General features: G+C 33.8%; 1 protein-coding gene across 1 annotated transcript in view; it reads right to left on the reverse strand.

The window, feature by feature from the left end:
- LOC126966492 (BMP-binding endothelial regulator protein-like) overlaps positions 1–20,446 on the reverse strand; it is a 109,831-nt gene that overhangs the window by 51,395 nt on the left and 37,990 nt on the right. The window contains exons 2-3 of the mRNA XM_050810593.1: positions 13,131–13,290; positions 4,769–4,869 (exon numbers count right to left, since the gene is read on the reverse strand). Coding sequence (XP_050666550.1) covers positions 4,769–4,869; positions 13,131–13,200 — 171 coding nt within the window. The 5' untranslated portion in view covers positions 13,201–13,290. The remainder of the gene's footprint in view (positions 1–4,768; positions 4,870–13,130; positions 13,291–20,446) is intronic.

Here is a 20,446-nt window from a genome sequence, read left to right on the forward strand (position 1 = left end):
AAAAACAAACAAAATAGCGTGCAGCAGTAGCACAAATGAGTAATAGTCTATACACTACACGGTCAGCTGCTGCGAACTATAGACGCCGCCCGACCGTCACGCGGCATGCAACACACAGACGAAAAAGTTTGAGACGATGTTATAAAAGTTTCACTTTAAAAAGCTAATGCCAATCGATGCTGACTGCTTCCGACATGTCAGTAAAAATAAGTTACAGTAACAATAGAAACGATTTTCTTTTGTATTTTGGTGTATCTCCGTTAGAATTTTTCTTCTCTCTCGCACGTATATTGCTTTGATGAGTAAACATGTAAAACAATCCATCTCTTATATAAGAATAACTTAAGACGTTACACCCAATGTGCTCTTATAAATCCCTACTAATAAGATATTATTGTCACTGTTATTGAAATAAGTGGCCAATCTCTACACTTTTAATTCAATAGTTTGAAATACAGTAAAAGCTCCTTATTCGCGCTTCCTTCATTGGCGTTCTCACTATTCGCGTATTAAAAAATTGCGACCCAATTTCTATATTCGCGGCTAAAGATTCCTTTATTCGCAGATGTAATCGGTACATAGTACATGCATATTAATAAAAAGAATTCCTACATAGTTGCATAATTGCGAATGGAATAGGACTAGATGGGTTCGTACAAATATAATCAAGTGACATTCAGGAGTTGCTTGAATCGCAAGATGAAGATTTGACTGAAATCGACTTGGAGGAAATGTTAAATTCACAGACCATTGAAGAAGAGGCATCAACAAGCACTGGAAATGTGACATAATTTGACAAATCTTAGTGAAGGTTTATGAATGGCAAATGAGCTTTGTGATTTCTTTATGAAAATTGATCGGTCTATGGAACGAAGTCTTATTTTAAGAAGCAAATTAACGCCACTGCTGAATATCAGTTTGAACTAAAGGAGCTTTTAAAAACTGTTATGCAAGAAAAAATTACAAAATTCTTTAATCCTTAGGCAATCTAAGCCTGAAGATAATGATTGATTAGTATAGTCAAAAACTTCAATTAAACTGTTTTTTTTAAGTATGTGTTTTATTTTGTCACTTAGGAACGTATCCCTTATAATCCCATATAAATTACCATTCCGTATTCACGGTTTCTGTATTCGCGGCATATTTACGGAACATATACCCCGCGAATAAAGAGCTTTTACTGTTTATTTGTCAAAATAAAAAATCACTGATTATAAGTCAGCATCTTAAAACCGAGATTATTCTGAAATATATAGTAAGTAAGAATATTTATTTATAACATCAGGATAGATCGCAAATAATGTTTTATTTAGCACCAATATATAATTATGTTGCCTGCTGCTATTATATTTTCGCAGCTTTGTACTTTCACATCCGCACTCGTGTACCGTTAAATCTGCTCAGAGGAATGATTTGCGATTATATAATTTTAATTCGTGACAGAATAATTTTTATTGGACTTCCCCGATGTACAACACTTTATCTACTTAATGTTTAAATTTAATACTTTTAAAAGGATTAAAACGCATGTGGACTTTAAGGTCAGCATGTTTACGGAGGACTGAGTGTCAGTTTTATTTGAGTTTATATAATTTTTATACGTGACAGTATAATTGTTACGGGTCTTCACCGATGTGCAACACTTCATCTACTTAAATATTTAAATTAAATACTTTTAAAATGATTAAAACGCATGTGGACTTTAAGGTCAGCATGTTTACGGAGGACTGAGTGTCAGTTTTATTTGAGTTTATATAATTTTTATACGTGACAGTATAATTGTTACGGGTCTTCACCGATGTGCAACACTTTATCTACTTAAATATTTAAAAGGTTTAAAACGCATGTGGACTTTAAGGTCAGCATGTTTACGGAGGACTGAGTGTCAGTTTTATTTGAGTTTATATAATTTTTATACGTGACAGGATAATTTTTACGGGTCTTCACCGATGTGCAACACTTCATCTACTTAAATATTTAAATTTAATACTTTTAAAATGATTAAAACGCATGTGGACTTTAAGGTCAGCATGTTTACGGAGGACTGAGTGTCACTATTATTTGAGTTTATATAATGTTAATTCATGACGGTATAATTTTTACGGGTCTTCCCCGATGTGCAACACTTTATCTACTTTAAAAGGATACGCGTATGGACTTTACGGTCAGCGTGTCAACGGGAGACTGAGTGTCAGTATTATTTGCGATTATATAATACGTGACAGAATAATTTTTATTGGACTTTCCCGATGTGCAACTTTTTATCTACCTTAATGTTTAAATTATATACTTTAACCCCCTTATTCATAATGGTCCGTTAACTTTAAACAGCCGCTTAGGAGTGCTTTTTCTCATTCTGACTAAGGTCAATACAAGAAGACAGAGTGAGAATTAGCAATGCTTTAAGTTAGCAGACTATTATGAATAAGGGGGTAAATGATTCAAATGTGTGTTGTTGATAATTATAGAAAATTATCTTTTTTTTTATTTTAAATCACTAATTGAAAGCCAAAAACCACCCACTACCCATTCGGAAATGAAAGTCACAGACTTGAAAAGAACGGGTGCAAGAAACTCAGCATTCTTCTTTTTTTTTAAATAAAATTTCGATTTATATTTTATGTAGTATGACGGTTTCCGCTCCATTTCTAATCTGTGGTATCATTAACATGCTTAAAATTAATATGTAGTGATCATTTTTCACAGTGAGATTCTTACATAATTCGTATTGCAGTGGTTGTACCACTCCTGCACAAGTCCCTCAATATCCGGAGCGTTGCAAACGTGCGTAGCAATGTTATGTATGTATGTATATATCAGCGACTCTATTACTCATTTCTATTTCCTTATTATATAGATTTCTATGGTTTAATAAGATTAACTTACATAATTTATACATCTAAACAGATTGACAGCTGTGAAAACGTCGATAAAAATAGCGTTAAAATGTTAACCCCTATTTTCAACAAACGCACGGATACCAAAACAAAATGGCGTATTACAAGTGTTTGATATAGTTGTCATGCACACTAAGATAATAAACCTGGCCTGTTGTCATACGTTGCCTAACAGCAAGAGGCTGTATCTAGAGGTCTATATTATCTATTAGGACCAAGTTCAAGTTGTTAATAGATTGAAAACATCTGTCGGCTCTGACCTAGTATGCCAAATATAAAACATAATACCAATTCTTAAAATAATGACATAATAAATAAATCAACACACAGCTCAGTATGACAAAAGTAATTTATCCACAATATAATTTATATGATTGACCAAATGAGCGTTAAAACTTGAGCGTACATCCAAACAATTTCGTCGGGTTTCCCAGGAATTTCGAAGGCCACTTATCAAACTACTGGTCATTGTCTAAGTGTGAGCTTGTCGTACGCGTGAATAAAAATTATAATTTCATTGTTAGGGCGTGATAAATTTATACAGTGACAATCGTCACTACAAAGGCATACAAACTGTTGTTAACTAAAACTCCACAGTCAATTACAGACGTGAAACGCCTACCGAATGTTACTAAATGATAATTTGTGACCTTACGTAACTGATTAAACGATACTCTGATCTATCTAATTTTACTATGGTAAATGTCTTACGGCCATTTTCAAGAACCTATATGAAAATTTATTGAAATAAATTTTAATGTCATTGTTATTCACTTATATTGGGACGCGTGAATTGCAATTTCCATACAAACTTCTATCGCTGGTAAGCTATACGTCGTCCCATTGACAGACAGCGTGTACGGATAAGGTGAGTTACCGTCGATAAGTTTATTGGGGCAGAAAAGTCAACGATAGTTACGATTTTTATCTCAAGTAAGATATAGACTGAATATTGGGAACGGCCGTAAGGCTGTAAAAGTCATAATTTAATGGACGTCTAATCCATAATTTTTTTGCCCATAAACTATTTTAAAATATACTTCTTTTATTGTACAGTATCTTGGTTTGAGCTGATGGTATGTAGAATAAGAATTTTGTTCTTTCAACTTTCAGAAAGAAAATTAGGTGCAATAAATCTAATCCTCTGAACATCTTCATAAAATTAAAAATGTAACCTTTTTACATTTTTGATTTTTTTGCATTGATAATGACTTTGAACAATGATCCAAGGGCCTGTAGCTTTATGCAAATATATTTGTTAAACCTTTAAAACTTAATCATCTAATTTTAATTCTATTTTTGTCGAACTTCAACTTCTACTTGAAACTCTGTATGTCTTACCCCCTTATTCATAATGGTCCGCTAACTTTAAACAGCCGCTTAGGAGTGTTTTTTCTTATTCTGACTTAGGTCAATAGAAGAAGACAGAGTGAGAATTATCAATTCTTTAAGTTAGCAGACTATTATGAATAAGAGGGTTAATGTTTAAATAAAACACGCGTGTAATTTTAACTTTGTTTTACATTAGTTTTTGAGTAAAAAGTTACATTTTCATTATTTATTTTTCCTAGTTCGTGAACTTTCCAGAGCACGTTTTCAGGGGGACTATGTGCACCGAGTACTAACTAGTAACACAGTTACAATTACACGCGATTTAATCATTTAAAAGGTGTTTTATTTAAATGTGTAACTCTCGAGTTAATCAAAGAAATTTTTTATAGGATAATGAGGGACGAGACGATCAGGACGTTCAGCTGATAGTAATTGATACGCCCTGCCCATTACAATGCAGTGCCACTCAGAATTCTTGAAATATTACCATGTGTCAATGTGGATCCTTATAGCTGTGTAGATATACAAGAGGAGCATACCTTGCATATGCATCGGAAGCAGCTACTCCAGTCTTGTTCCAGGCGAGCGTCCTGAAGCCTCACGGGCTCACCCTCGTTGGAGCAGGGAGCGCGCTGACCTTCTGTAAATAAAACAGCATAATGTCAAAGTCCAAAAAAATAATTAATTTAGATCGAAAATTACAAGAAAGAATGTTATTCATATAAACATTTGACACCACTTCGTAAAAATTAAGTTTTGTAACACTTGGTGTTAGTGATCACCGCAGCCCACATTCTCTTGCAACTCCAGAAGAATCACAGGAGCGTTGCCGGCCTATAGCGAAGGTACCCATGTCGTATCGTCCCGGAAACACCGCACAAGAAAGCTCATGCCACAGGTTTTTTATATGAAAACCGCACTGTGGAAGAAACTCACACATCCAGATGGTGGCGATGATATCCTATTTTTTTCATGGCATGCCTGATGGTAAATAATTAACCTTCCGAAATCGGCAAGTGCAAGTGAAACCGGGGCACTAGATTTTGCAGGTGCACCAAAATCGAAAGTGCCGTACGGCACATTACGCCCTGACCAAGTTCTGAGTCTTATTTTTTTCATAAAATGGCTTATTTTGCATGGTCTTATAGCATGTTTTATTTTTTATTATAATCAATCTATTAATACACGTAAAATCACGCCGAAAATATACCGCGGCGCGGGGGCACTTGCCGATTTCGAAAGTTAATGAGAAGTGGCAAAAAAGGGATAATCGCAGATTTACATAAACATTTACATATCGGCACTTTATTTTACTTTATTTATTTTAATATAAATACAATCTTAAAAAGATATATTACTAAATTCGGAACTCTACGGTTCTTTCAGATATGGCCTTAATAAAATAATGGCACAAAGAGAAATCAAGTACGAAATACATTAACATACAGACATATTTTCCCAATTTATTATAAAATTCAATTAAGTAAAAATATTTGAGTGAGTGACACCAAGTTATCTGTTAAGGTTGAAAAAATTCAAACTACGTCTGCGTCCGTCAGCAATTTGAAAACAGCATTTTGTCTTTATATGAACGTGACAGCTGTAAACACGTCGAAAGAATTAGCGGTGAACTGCTAGCCTCTATTTTCAGCACACACACTAAAACTAAGTGACTGACATATCGCGAGTATAAGACGTAGTTGTCATGCACACTAAAGGAATAAACCTGGCGTGTTTTCATGCGTTGGCTAACAGCAAGAAGCTCCACCTAGAGGTATAAATAATCCAAGTTCTTGACATTGTTTTGTTTCATAGTTAAGAGTTCAAATAAAATCAAATTTACCACTAGCGGAATAGATAAGTTGGAGGAACTATACAAGTCTTCTTACATGGCCAAATAGTAATAAGGTAACGTTGACAAAACGTTTTAGAACGTCCTCGAAGGCCTGTGGTGTTTTTATCGATCGAGAATCTATTTAAAACCATAACCAGTCTGTAAACCACAATAGAGAAAATAATAGATGATTTTTTAAGGCATTAGCTTTTTGTCTTGTTGTTATTGTATCCGAGTTGAAATTTAATTATTATTATATTTATTTATATATATAAGAGGAGGCATACGGGTAAGAGGAGGAAACCGCCCGTGTGAAGAAGAAAATGAAGAAGAAGATCTATCTTTAACTGCCTTAAGATGCAGATGTTTGTGCGGTTATTGTTAATTTAAACCATTTTTTTTAAAGTGATATCACTTACTTCTTTTTAAATTAAATTTGTAACCAAAATTTATGAACGATGCGGGACTCGAACCCGCACCCTTTCGGGTTCCGTCTGCGCTCTTCCAACTGAGACATCCGTTCTAGTGCCGTGTGGTTCGTAAATCTTTGTATGTTTTGTTCAACTATGACAAGGTCTCAGGTTCGAGTGCCGCATGGTAACAAATTTATTTTAATGTTAATTTAATTTGCATTAAATTTCAAAAGTACCTGATGTAAGCGCTATAGGCCAGTGCTCTTCAGCTATAGGGGTCAAGGCAGTACTTATCTTAAGCATGTTAATTGCCAACCAACACGCGATAAATTCATTGTTTTTTTTATTAAATATGATACATTATAAAATTAACATATTTTTTTTCTATATTTCCATTTTTTTAAATACTTATAAATTCAATAAAACATTTTCTGCATAATTCCTAATATCTTTTTATTATATAATCTGACAACCCCGTAATGTTTGTATCATTATCATTAAAATCGAATTACCTACCATAAGTTTTATTTTTATTTGCAGAACTACTTACTTATAGGAATAGCTGGTATCTGGTAATGAAATTTTCAACAATTTGTTGCTTTTTTAAAGTGATAACCCTCACTTCTCGGATTAATTACGCAAATTAAACTGTTGGCTCAGTGGAAGCTCGCACGGAACGCAAGAGGTTCGAGTCCCGCATCGTTCATAAGTTTTTTTTTTCAAATTTAATTTTGTAATGAAAGTCTCATCAAATTCAACCCAATCGTATGTAACCCTAAGTTTTACGTAAAGGCTAATATATAGTAAAAAATGTTCTTTTGGTGTTATAAAGACACTTCACTTCATAGACGAGCTGTATAGCTGAGTGGTTAGCGACCCTACCTACTAAAATAGAGGTCCCGGGTACGAAACCCGGTAGGTGCAAGCATTTATATGATGAATATGGATCTTTGTTTCCGAGTCATGGATAAATATCCATATCCATATAAATATCCATATATGTATTTATGTATGTTTAAGTAAGTATATTGTATTAAATATATCGTTGTCTTACAACCCATAACACAGGCTTTGCCTAATTTGGGCCAAGATAATTTGTGGAAAAGTTTGTCAATATTATTATTATTTTTATTTATATGTATAGATCAATACAGTACCACCACGACCTCTGTAAGGCTATTTTAATAGAGCTTCTAATGATTAAAGTGAGATCTATCTCTACAACAATGTGTGACACGACCTTCGCGAGAACTATCAATGTTCTAGAATTGCATTATTCGAAGCCAATGCCACTATGGCGTTACTGTATCATCATCTACATTAAATAAATGTTCAAATGTGTATAACTTATGGGAACTTAAACTTAACTATGGGCCTTGTGAGAAAGCTCATGTTCGCAAAGCGCATAGTTACCCTTTGAGATCGAATCAGAAATGAGGAGATCCGTAGGAGAACCGACATAGCCCAAATGATTCCGAACCTGAAGTGGCAGTGGGCAGGGCACAAAGTTCGACGGACAGATGGCCGGTGGGGCACAAAAGTTTTCGAATAGCGATCACGTACCGGAAGACGCTGTGTTGGTAGGCCCCCCACAAGATGGACCGACGATCTGGTCAAGATGGCCGGAATAGACGAGGGTAGCGCAGGACCGATCGTCATGAAGATCTTTGGGGGAGGCCTTTGTCCAGCAGTGGACGTCTTCCGGCTGATAATGATCATGTTATATATAAATATTATGATTGTATTGTATAAATACATGTGACAACATTAGAACACCAACTAATATGATTAAACTGATAAATGCGGACGAAATAGGGGGAAACAGCTAGTAAAATATTATATTTTCATAGTGTATGTACAGGGTGTGCGAATTGATGCATCTACAATACTCAATAATAATACACATGTAATTAATTAAGTGTCTGTATTGCATCGCTTCACATTGATGATGAAGCTGTAAACATTAATATGAAAGAATGGTAATGAGTTTCTTGCCACTTATTCTTAAAATGTATAACTATTGATATTCAAAAGTTTTTTCTATTATATCATTGAATAAATCTGATTTGATTGATACTTTGTTCCAGTTGTGGCGACAGTGCCAGTTTACTACAGAGTAAATGTCAGACTGTAAGGGAACAGACGAGATTCTTGCTAAATTGCATAAAAAACGGATTCATTTCTACAGCGGTAACAGCATCCTGTAGACGCTTGCTTGCAGACCGAACTGCTGTTCACTAGACAGAGAGTGCCAAACAATAGATAAGAACAACTAACAGATATAGCATAGGATTAGCAAAATCTTTACTAACATATCAATAAATACTAATTAACGGTTTATCAGAATTAAAGGATTTACGACCATTATTATATCAATAGCATTTCTTCAATCGCATAAGAATCTCACTTACCGTCTTCGATCGGTTTGTAACTCTAAAACGTAAGCAGATGATACGAACATAATTCGCAGACTCAGTCGTACGACCATTTACCTTGATTTTAGAGTTTCAGATCCGCATTCTGATTACGTAGTCTGATACGGGCGCCAGTGGCTACCAACTTTGTAAATATTTTGGTAATTAATGAGTGCTTCACGCAAACACATTTAAACCATTCATATGACAAATATTTGAAATATTTGTTGATAATATATCAGTAATATCTACTCGTGTGTCCATTATTGATCGTAATGACGTACGCTAGCGAGGTATTCGCTGTTCGATAAAGAAGAGATAATTTTATATATTGCACAATCTTATTTGATTATTTGCGGTATGAGTTTTGAGATTGTTTGCTAATTGTAAGCATTACTGTTAAATGGAAGCGTAATTTAATAATAAGTGCCAACGGGACAGCGAAGCATCGTGTGGTCATTGCTTACGTCTTACTACAATCTGTACTCTCGAAGCATCTAATGCAAATTCAAATTTAAATTCAAACTGAATTTGTTATTGTTCAACTAACAATATTACAAAAATGGTGTGTTAAAAATAGTATTTATGTCAGTACAGACGTCTGGTTACGTGTAGCTACAAATTTAAAAATTATTGTACTAATATATTACAAAAAAAAGTCTTGCAATTGACAAGTGAAACCCAGAATTTTCTCATATAAAACCGAGCGTAAAGACATCGGTATAGAGAAAAGCGTTAATTAATGATTTATATTGACTTTGTCTTGAAACCCATTTAAAAATAAATAACTCACCAGAAATATTGTAAACAATTTATAAATTAATTACGACTTGGGCTCTAAGATCCTGTGTGTGATTTGATACATCGACTCTTGAACATTTTTTTTATGATTTACATACATTTTTATTTTTCACTTATGAAAGTAAAACTAAGTATATTAGAAGCATAAATTAGAGTGTTGATAATTTCTCCTTGACAATTTTTCAAATTGGTTCCGAATACAAGTTAATCATAAGATACATAATAGTTTTAAGGGTAAATGTATACACTTCTATAATAAAGTCCCAGCCACTGTTCAGGCATTATCTATAAATAAATTTAAATGTTTTATAAATAAAAATGGCACTCCACTGCTGAATATCTAAATGATCGGACAGCCTGGGACTAGATGGCGATTATTTTATAGCGATAGAAATGACTGTACAATATTGTATATTTTTATTGAAATGAGCGGAAAAAAATAATGCTGGGAGAGTTTCTTGCGCCGCTTCTTCTCTCTCAGAGCGCCATTATTTTCCGAAGCGGTAGTAGTATCTAGTAGTTATTAGAAATGACATCAAAAAGAATTCTAAAGGAATCAATTTTGAGAAAATAAATGCCTTTTATGCCTTTTATCTTCGTTGGTTTTCGCAAGTTATGTCTGCGTCTGCTATTCTGGGATTTGATTATTTAAAACTACTGATAATTAAAACCAGAACGAGGGTTTAGTAGGATTCACATAACAATAACTATCGTGTACAGTAATTGAGCCGGTACTTAGTGAAGCAGATTGCTTAGTCATAAAAATTGAAACAAAAACTGTTATTTTATAGACAAAATATTTACAGAATTGTTCTTCGCTCTCGCACGCCTTGTCTATACAATAGTATATTGTAAGTCTATGATTAAAATTTAAATCTAAAGAATATACAGATAGAGTAGCACCCAGAAGTATCTAATATATAAAATTCTAAAGTCGCGGTGTTTGTAGTTTAACTCCTTGGAAACGGCTAGACCGATTCTCATGAAATTTTGAGTGCATATTGGGTAGGTCTGAGAATTGGACAACATCTATTTTTCAACCCCCTAAATGTTAAGGGTGGTCCACACGATTGTTTATTTATGGGTCAGCATTAAAAAATACAAACAACTTCAAATTTTCACCCACCTACAATTATAAGTTACTTTTGTATCGCGATTTTAATATCGGCCATACAACGTTTGCTGGGTCAGCTAGTATTTATATAATAAATCATCTCTCAGCTTCACGTGAAATTAGGTACAACTAGCAATTTCAAAGCGCTGTCTACGTTAAATTTCAAGGAATTATGTTAATCCGCTTCGCAGTACATTAAATCGTTTAGTTAAGTGTTTTAATTAACAACGAAACACGTTAATGCTTACAGTAATTGTTCATAAGCAATTATTTAATATCATTTAACAGCATCCATTTTTGCAATTGCAAAATTTAAAACTCTCCATGCAGTATTATATATATATACACAACTTATTACACTGTCTTATTATTTTTTTTTAATGAAAATACTCTTATTTTTATTTTAACTCTACTCTTATCTTACTCACCTCGTCTCTACGAGGTGAGTAAGATGTTCAGCAGATGTTCAGGTTTCTTGAAAAACCCAAAAATTCTGAGCGGCACTACAATTGCGCTCGTCACCTTGAGACATAAGATGTTAAGTCTCATTTGCCCAGTAATTTCACTAGCTACGGCGCTCTTCAGACCGAAACACAGTAATGTTTGCACATTACTGCTTCATGGCAGAAATAGGCGCCGTTGTGGTACCCATAATCTAGCCGGCTTCCTGTGCAAAGGAGCCTCCCACTGGTCATTTTAACTTACTAGAGGTAGACAAATCTATCCTTTTACGCTTACATTTCAATAACCTATTGACATAAAGCATTGGACTATAACTATATTGGACGTAACTATAGATAGATAAGATCTTGTCATTCAACGGTGACAGCAGTTTATACGTAACTAGAGATACGTTATACGGACGTTAAATGTTTTAAATTCTATTACTACAGCAGTTTTGTTACTAAATACGATCTTTAAAATTCCATCTTTAATAATAATTATGCGAAAATTTATTGAAGTAGGCGTTACTTTGCGGAAATCCATAATTCTCCAAATGTTTCGAGTTTTCCTTAGTGTTAATTCCGCCAATATTTGTCTTAAAACAATTCGACACGTGTTTCGCCTCTACACGAGGCAGCCTCAGGACATGTTGACTCGCCAAACTCGCCACGAGTCTCGTGCCAGAGTCGAATTGTTTTAAGACAAATATTGGCGGAATTAACACTAAGGAAAACTCGAAACATTTGGATAATAATTATGAGGTTTGATCTAAAAACATCTTGTGATTCCTCTGGTGTTGCAAGAGAATGTGGGCGGCGGTGATCACTTAACACCAGGTGACCCGTACGCTCGTTTGTCCTCATATTCCATAAAAAAAATGCATTTGTGATGAAGGTTGTGCAACCAGAATTGTCACTTTACACCTTTAGCTTGTGCAACTGCCTGCGTCACAGCTTGTAAGCACTGTCTTTATGTAACCGGATTCACTTACATATTAACTGTTATGAGTATATTTCTGTTTGCCGCCTCTTTCGACCAAACTTACGGCGCCTTCACACGGCTCAATAAAAATCGATTCAACATTAAGGATGGCGGGAACTAAAGAATACATGGAATACCGGAACTGAATATAATAGTTAGGTTTAAATAAAAATAATTAAAGATAAATTCAAATGCCAATTTAACCATTCAATTTTAATTACTGGCCTTTGCAAGTTCGCATTATTAATTAAATTATTGACTTATGAATATTCAAGACTTATATTTATTCAAAGACTTGAAATAAAAGCTTTAGGATGAAGCATTAGAATAAATTTTCAAGGTTTATGTAAAAATAAAATTTTTTAACAAAATAAACAACCGCCTTCAAAAACACTATTCCAAAACAACAGATAATATGCACTAAAAAGTATAAAAATAATTGTGTATTTTATACAATCTAATTAATTAATCTAATTCTCATGGATGTCATTCAGATCTGGACCAATTACAATGGGACCACACGGAAAACACCAGCTTTGAAATAAAAAAATAATTATCAAAATCGGTTCACCCAGTCGAAAGTTTTGAGGTAAAATATATATAAAAAAAGAACATACCAATACTAAGTTAAACCACCATTATTTATAGTACCACCATAATATCATTATAGATCTAAAACCATTATTTCGTTATTATTCTTCTACCCCCGCCCCCCCTTTTCACCCCCTTAGCTCCTCTGAGTTTCTCAAATCCGTTTCTTAGCTGAAACCTACGTGGTAGAAAGAACCTACCTTCCAAATTCCAAGTTTGTTGGCTATGTACTTTCTGATATTTCGTGATGAGTTATCGGTAGAATTCTCTTATATATATATAAGAGAATATAAAATGTCGGTAACTTACTGATAACACTGGAGGCAGCAGCGGTGTGTAATGCGGCGAGTAGCAGTATCGAGGCGAGAGCGGCGCGCATGTTCGCTGCTACCGGCGCATGCGCGAGCGCTCGCTCCCCCGCCGCCCGCCCCGCATTACACCCTCGCACCGTGTCAACGCCGCGCAACACCTGGACAACAGAGACGCGCTACGTTCAGAAAGGTACAAACTGAATATTCTATTTTATTTATTGAAGTTATATTTCAATACACGCGTAATGAAAAAATGATGAGAGTGATGGTTGTGTAACAGTGATGCGCGCGCATCACTATTCACTGTAACACAAAAGTGTGAAGTTGGTTCCTAAAATTTTCTGACGTTTGCGACATTCGTTATTTTTTTTTGTGGTTTCTTCGTCCATTATAAGGACAGGCAAAGGGTTCAAGCCCATACAGCAGTATTCGTTACTTAATAATTAACTGACAAAGTCATCTTTGCAAGATTTTTACAATATTTTTAGTTTCTTTGATATTTGCTGTGTTACGCGGTACGCCAAAGATGTATAACTTCTTGCGTACATACATAAGTACACACACACTTTTTTTACTAACTAGGAACTCGCTTCAGCTTTACACAGTTGTAAAAAAGAAAAAAATGAAAAACAGTAAAACTTCCTAAGTATTTTGTGGTTGCAGCTAACTTTTCATTACACAAAACGACATTGGAAAAAGCTCCGAAATGAAACCCCGCGACGCTGAATGTATGGATTATATTAACCTTTAATATTTTCTAAAGTATATGGTCTTGTCTACGTTAGAATGTTATACTTATCGTAAAGGACAAATAAAATAAAATAATAAAATAATTTGCAAAATAACACATTCATTAACAAAGCAATATTAAATTAAGGCTTAAAAAAGACATTATTAGAGTGAGTCAATCGTACCAGATACAGATAAAACATCGCGTTGATTTATTTAAGATTTTAGTAGAACTATGTATCTCTAGTAAACTAGTTCAGAAAAAATATTTGATTTAATGAGTATATGTGTAAAAATTCCGTAGAAATTATTGAACTGATTGTGATACCGCATGATTCAGTGGAAAGCGCCAAAAGTGGAAAATTGTTTTTTATTGTAAATATGTTGGGTACATACACACAATAATACAAAAATAACAATTATAATACAATACTTAAATTTAAATAAATATAAAGAGAATATATTTACGCTTAATGTTTAATAACAATGTAATATTATAATTAAATCCACTAACAATCGCGTTATAATTATTTGGATTTTATTTATAACTTTGGTGGAATCATGGATTTAATAATAAATAAAAGACGTGGTGCAAATGTTGATCATGGTGGTATGCCATTGTATTTTTTTGTCGGATAGAAACTTTTATCGCAAAAAAACGCAATTTTACGTCATTCACACACTAACTTTCAACGATAGTTAGACTTTCATTAACGGCCGTTTTCAATAACGTATCTCTAGTAACGAATACATTGCTATCACAGTTTAATGAAAAGATCTTATCTATCCATAGTTATGTCCAATATAGTTTTAGTCCAATGCTTTATGTCGATAGGTTATTGAAATGTAAGTAAGCGTAAAACGATAGATTTGTCTACCTCTAGTAAGTTATTGAAAACGGCCGTAAGTCGAATTATAGTCTTAATACTATTCAATAGGCTAGTCTAGTTAAGAAGTAGTAAGAATCATTATTGTTTGTGCTAGTCAAAAATAAATAAGATCATAAATTTTCGGACAAGTAGGTATTAAAATAATGATAGAATTGTCATCAAAAGTTAGGAATGAGTGAATTCAAAGAAAAAAAAAGCGGAATTGCACTGTTACAATAACTAATATCTTTAACAATGTCTTCCCGGTGCTGTTTCGCTACTAAAAGTTAATTGTTCCCTAATGCTTTGAACGGTCATTAAGTAATGGACCATTATTTTATTTCCATGAAGAGTTCAGATATAAGAATTAAATGCTAACCCCCTTATTCATAATAGTCTGCTAACTCAAAGCATTGCTAATTCGCACTCTGCCTTCTTCTATTGACCTATGTCAGAATGAGAAAAAACACTCCTTAGCGGCTGTTAAAGTTAGCGGACCACTATGAATATGGGGGTAATTAGTTATGCAAAAAATATTAAGAAAAAATTTAATCCATATTCCTAAGCCCTTGGTAATTCTGGATGATAAATGGTCAATGTCATTGTAATATAAGCTTACTAAACAACCCAGAGATTACCTATAAAGCTCAATTCAATAGAAAATCATATACCAGATTGTATCCTTTTGAGGAAAGGCATTGTTGTTTGGGACAGAAAAAACATTATATCGAAAGTTTATTTGAGTTATTGAATATATCAGTTTTTCTTGAGTGTTTATTCTGTTATGTCTAATCAGCTAAGTTATCACTAATTCGACACGTGTTTGACATAAGACTGTCTCATTTCAGAATTCGACGAGGTCACATATCCTGAAGATGCCTTGTGTAGAAGTGAAACGTTGGTGAAAAATGAGAAATAACTTAGCAGAATTAACACTCAAGAAAATCTCATTGGATAATATAATTTCTTTATTATCTATATAAATCCAGTGTCCAGATGTTTGAGTGCAGTTTAGTCCAAGTTGAGAGATAGGATAGTTTTTATATCGACCCTTAATTATTTTTATTTCCAATATTTGTTTTGGTATGGGCATATTTTCTATGAGAGAATTTATTGACGCTCGGTTTGACAGTTCTGCTGTGAAACAATTTAATTACAACAACAGTGAGCATATTTTACGAAATAATTCTTGATGCTATTAAATTTTATTGACAAATTCATAATAAACAGTATTTTATTTAATATGTACAGAACAACGTCTGTCGCGTGAGCCAGTTGATTATAATAATTATCTTTTATATTAAGATAATAAAATGTTATGTCAATTAATATTTCAACTACCTGAAAACCTAGCACATGAAGAGGAGTATATTGATGAAGACGTAGATGATGAAGAGCTTGGTGAAGCAGAGGCGGATGATGACCGAGAGGCTGATGTGAATGAGTACAGTGAGGACAGTAGTGATGTTGATGTTTAGCAAAGCTAAGAGCACAACAGCTGCGGAGAACTTAAACAGACCATACAAAATATCTCATATATGAATGTAACATGAATTTCGTCTATATTACACTAAGTATAAAACTTCGTCTATATTACAAATTTTTTTATTGTAAGACGCAATAAATCTGTGTTATTAATAAACGCGAAGTAAAGTTATTCCAAAAAAACTTTTTGTCTTTATCATACCTTTGTCACTTCAGAACTACATGACAGGGAGAAGTAATTTTAAACATGGAGTGACTTTTCATTGCGTTTATTAATAACACAGTTTCAGTTTTGACTTTTGACGTGACTTGTTTATTGCAATTACGTGACACGTTGTTAATTAAAAACTAACAAAAACTCCAACATATCGTCGGGTATGACGCGTTAAGTCAATGGACTCCAAAAAATATCGAATGATAAGTGTTTAATATGAGTTTTTGCAAGTTGACCCAGATACCGCGTCGACGATGATTGATTGACCAGGATCCGAATGCTCGGACATAGGTATACGATATACACACGTATTCATGCTGTTAAGATATTTTTAAGACTGATGAGTTTTCGTATCGTTTATCATGATACATTATATGCCTTTAAAGAAAGCTTGAAACATTGTAATCCCTTAAATTTTTCACAAGAACTGCTTTTGATGAATTGATTATATATTTTTACTTGTAATGTTCATTACAAGTATTACATTTGACGACCTGTATAGCCGAGTGGTTAGCGATCCTACCTACTAAGCTAGAGGTTCCGGCTTCGAATCCCGGTAGGTGCTTAATCTAACTTAAGTAGCAAAAGCATTTATATGATGAAAATGGATGTTTGTTTCCGAGTCATGGATGTTTAAATGTATGTTTATATGAATTTATGTATGTTTAAGTAAGTATATTGTATTAAATATGTCATTATCTTGTAACCCATAACACAGGCTATATATGCTTAACTTGGGGCAAGATAATTTGTGTAAAATGTGTGTCAATATTTTAAAAAAAATATTATTAAATTAACGATTTGATCTAAATTGCAATCTACACAGTCTTATATATCACGCGAAAAATTTATTATATAGTTAAGATAATATAAAATGAAGCTTTCTCAAAATTATACTGTACTTTTGTTTAAAATTATAATATTTTCATTAAAATCTGTTTAAAATTATACCGTTATGGAATATACAACTATAGATATTATTCATTTTATTATATATTATTATAAAATCCCGGAATTAAAGCAAAAAACCTATCGTTAGTGTAAGAGTATTCAAAACAAAATTTACATTTTGATGAAATATTTAACTCCATAAATAAATTTAACTCCAAACTTTAAGAAACTACATATATAGAAAAATATAAATATTGAAAATCTAATTGCATTCTAGTTTATATGTGGCAGCTTTTTCAAATCGTACCTATTTCAAATATTCGATATACATATATATAGAAAAACAGCCTCGCTTCTTGCATATTCTCTGTTAGTTAAGCCGATTTGACATTAAAATAAATATTCTTATTTGTGACCATCCGATAAAAAAACACAAAGCGATCGAAATTGAGGAACTTCGCGAATACAGATGACATTTGATTAAAAAAATTGACGCAATATATTCACAGGCCCTTTTCCGCAACTCGACGTAAACGGTACACCTAATTTGCGTTAAAAATATCCCTTGTTCAAGCCCTTGTAAACAAGTATCAGTAAGTTATTATTACCCACAACCCTTTTTTATGAAAAAGGAGGACAAACGAGCGAAAAGGTAACCTGGTGTATGCGCTTTTTTTGAAGGTACCCATGTCGTATCGTCCCGGAAACACCGCACAAGGAAGCTCATTCCACAGCTTTGTAGTACGTGGATGAAAGCTCCTTGAAAAGCGCACTGTGGAGGAACTCCACACATCCATATGGTGGGGATGATATCCTAATTTGTGGCTTGTCATGCGAAGGTGGAATTCTGCGGCAGGAATCAGGTGAAACAGCTCTTCGGAACACTCCCCGAGATAAATGCGGTAGAAGTCACACACCTTTACACCAGCGAAACTCTTTTAAACAGCGTAATTACTGATATAATTAAACTTTTAAATAGATGCCTTGTTAAACGTAAGTAATGATTAATTATTCAAATTTATATGACCAAAATACGGCCCTGAGGCAAGAGCATATTAGAACATTGATTTCGAGATAGATGCCAAACTAACGTCCTTAGCACATTTTTTTACAGCATTCCACAAGACCATTGACCTCGTGCAAGAACATTTAGAATTTGTTGATTAATATATCTATTATAAAAAGTGGTAAGAACCAAGCGAGTACATGCGATATACTAACGTCGACTGGCGCCGGCCACATCAGCAATGATATATTGTCAATAAAATTAGTTCCGGTTTCAGATCCTCATTCATAATGCGTTTTTGATTCGACAAAGAAAAAACTAATGAAAACGCTAAGTGGTTTTTGCAAAACGCAAGTAGAATATTTGCTTATGTTACAATACGATCTAATTATATCAATAAAAAATACGAATGCGGATTCTTCATACGAATCAAATTAAAGTAGATACTTAGAAGAAATTTATATTGTAATTATACGTGGTATGCTTAGTAATGTTTAGTTCTAGATTAAAGTTTTTGTGATTAGCTTTACAGATGCCCTAGGAAGAAATGCTTAGAGTTCTTTCAGAGCATATTTGTAGCCGGTACATCCGCCACTAGGATTGATAGATTTTTTCTAATCATTAATCCACGCAATAATTGCGAATACGTATCAGACAATGGCTTGAGTAAAAACGAACAAGAAAATTGTAATTAATTACTGTTGAATACATTCAATTCTTAGATCATTTATACATCTAGATAGACTATGCTATGACTACAGCTGTGAAAACGTCGAAAAAAATAGACTTTTGAATTCTATTTTGAGCAAATCACGCAGCTTGTTACGCACAATAAACTAATATTCCTGGCCTGTTTTAATCGGTTATCTAGCAGCAAGAGACTCTACCTAGACGTATAAATTATCGAAGCTTCAATTGTTAGAATTAGTGTCTGCTAATGAAGATTATGGTATCTTCCTGAACAAAAACACCATCTCATGTAATGCATTTGATTGGTAACACACAAAAGAATAGAAAACCAATTTAAAAAGTCTGCCTAACGACGTACTGCTAAATAGCTCATGTTTGGAGTTACTCTTTTATTTTAGAAAGCGATGAAGCGGTCACAATCTTTATTATGTCAAAAATCTAAGCGAACCAGGTTGATGGCGGTCGCTAGTACCGAACGGTAATTAACAGATAAAAGGGCAGATTTAGATAAAAAGCAAGTTTCAGATGAGTTTTGGCCTCGCAACTTAGAGCCTAGAGGACTTCCTGTACCAGTGGGAGGCTCCTTTGCACCGGATGCCGGCTAGATTATGGGTTCCACAACGGAGCGTATTTCTGCCGTGAATCAGTAATAACTAATAAGCATTACTGTGTTTCAGTCTGAAGGGCACCGTAGCGAGTGAAATTACTGGGCAAATGAGACTTGACATCTTATGTTTCAAGATGACGAGCACAGTTGAAGTGATGCTCAGAATTTTTGGGTTTTTCAATAATCTTGATTGGCACTGCATTGTAATGGGCAGGGCGTAACAATTACCATCAGCGGAACGTCCTGTTCGTCTCATCCCTTATTCTCATAAAAAAAACTAAAACCTTAGATATATTCGCATTGCAAACAAATGTCTAATATATATGAATTTTCTCTACAACAACAGCTATTGAGAACGTTATTTTTTGTTTGATGATAAGATTCGATTAGTCGTAAATTTCATTTGATCTATTTTTTTACCACTGTGGACGAGTACTCTCTATATGTCCTCTATGTCTCAATGGTAAAATATAAATTTACAATCATTGAGTCGAAACAAAAATTTTCATAACCTGTCCTAAAGGGGCGGAGAGATGATCATGAGAAATATACCATAAAAAAACAAAGTCGAATTGATAGCCTCTTCTTTTTTGATGTCAGTTGAATATAGAAATGTACGCTAGAAATATTGTAAAACGGTTGAGGTTTAGAGAGAAGAGAGAATAGAAAAGATAGAGAAACTCACACTTCGAACCATGATCTTCCACCAAACACACCAATATAGGTCAATCTCACACAATTCCTTAACAAAGACTAAGCCACAGGCTTCATTTAGATATCTGGCCCACAATATCCAATCCAGGAAGTCCACAGTAAGCATTTA

Source organism: Leptidea sinapis, chromosome 10 (genome assembly GCF_905404315.1).
Source record: "Leptidea sinapis chromosome 10, ilLepSina1.1, whole genome shotgun sequence".
NCBI lineage: Eukaryota > Metazoa > Arthropoda > Insecta > Lepidoptera > Pieridae > Leptidea > Leptidea sinapis.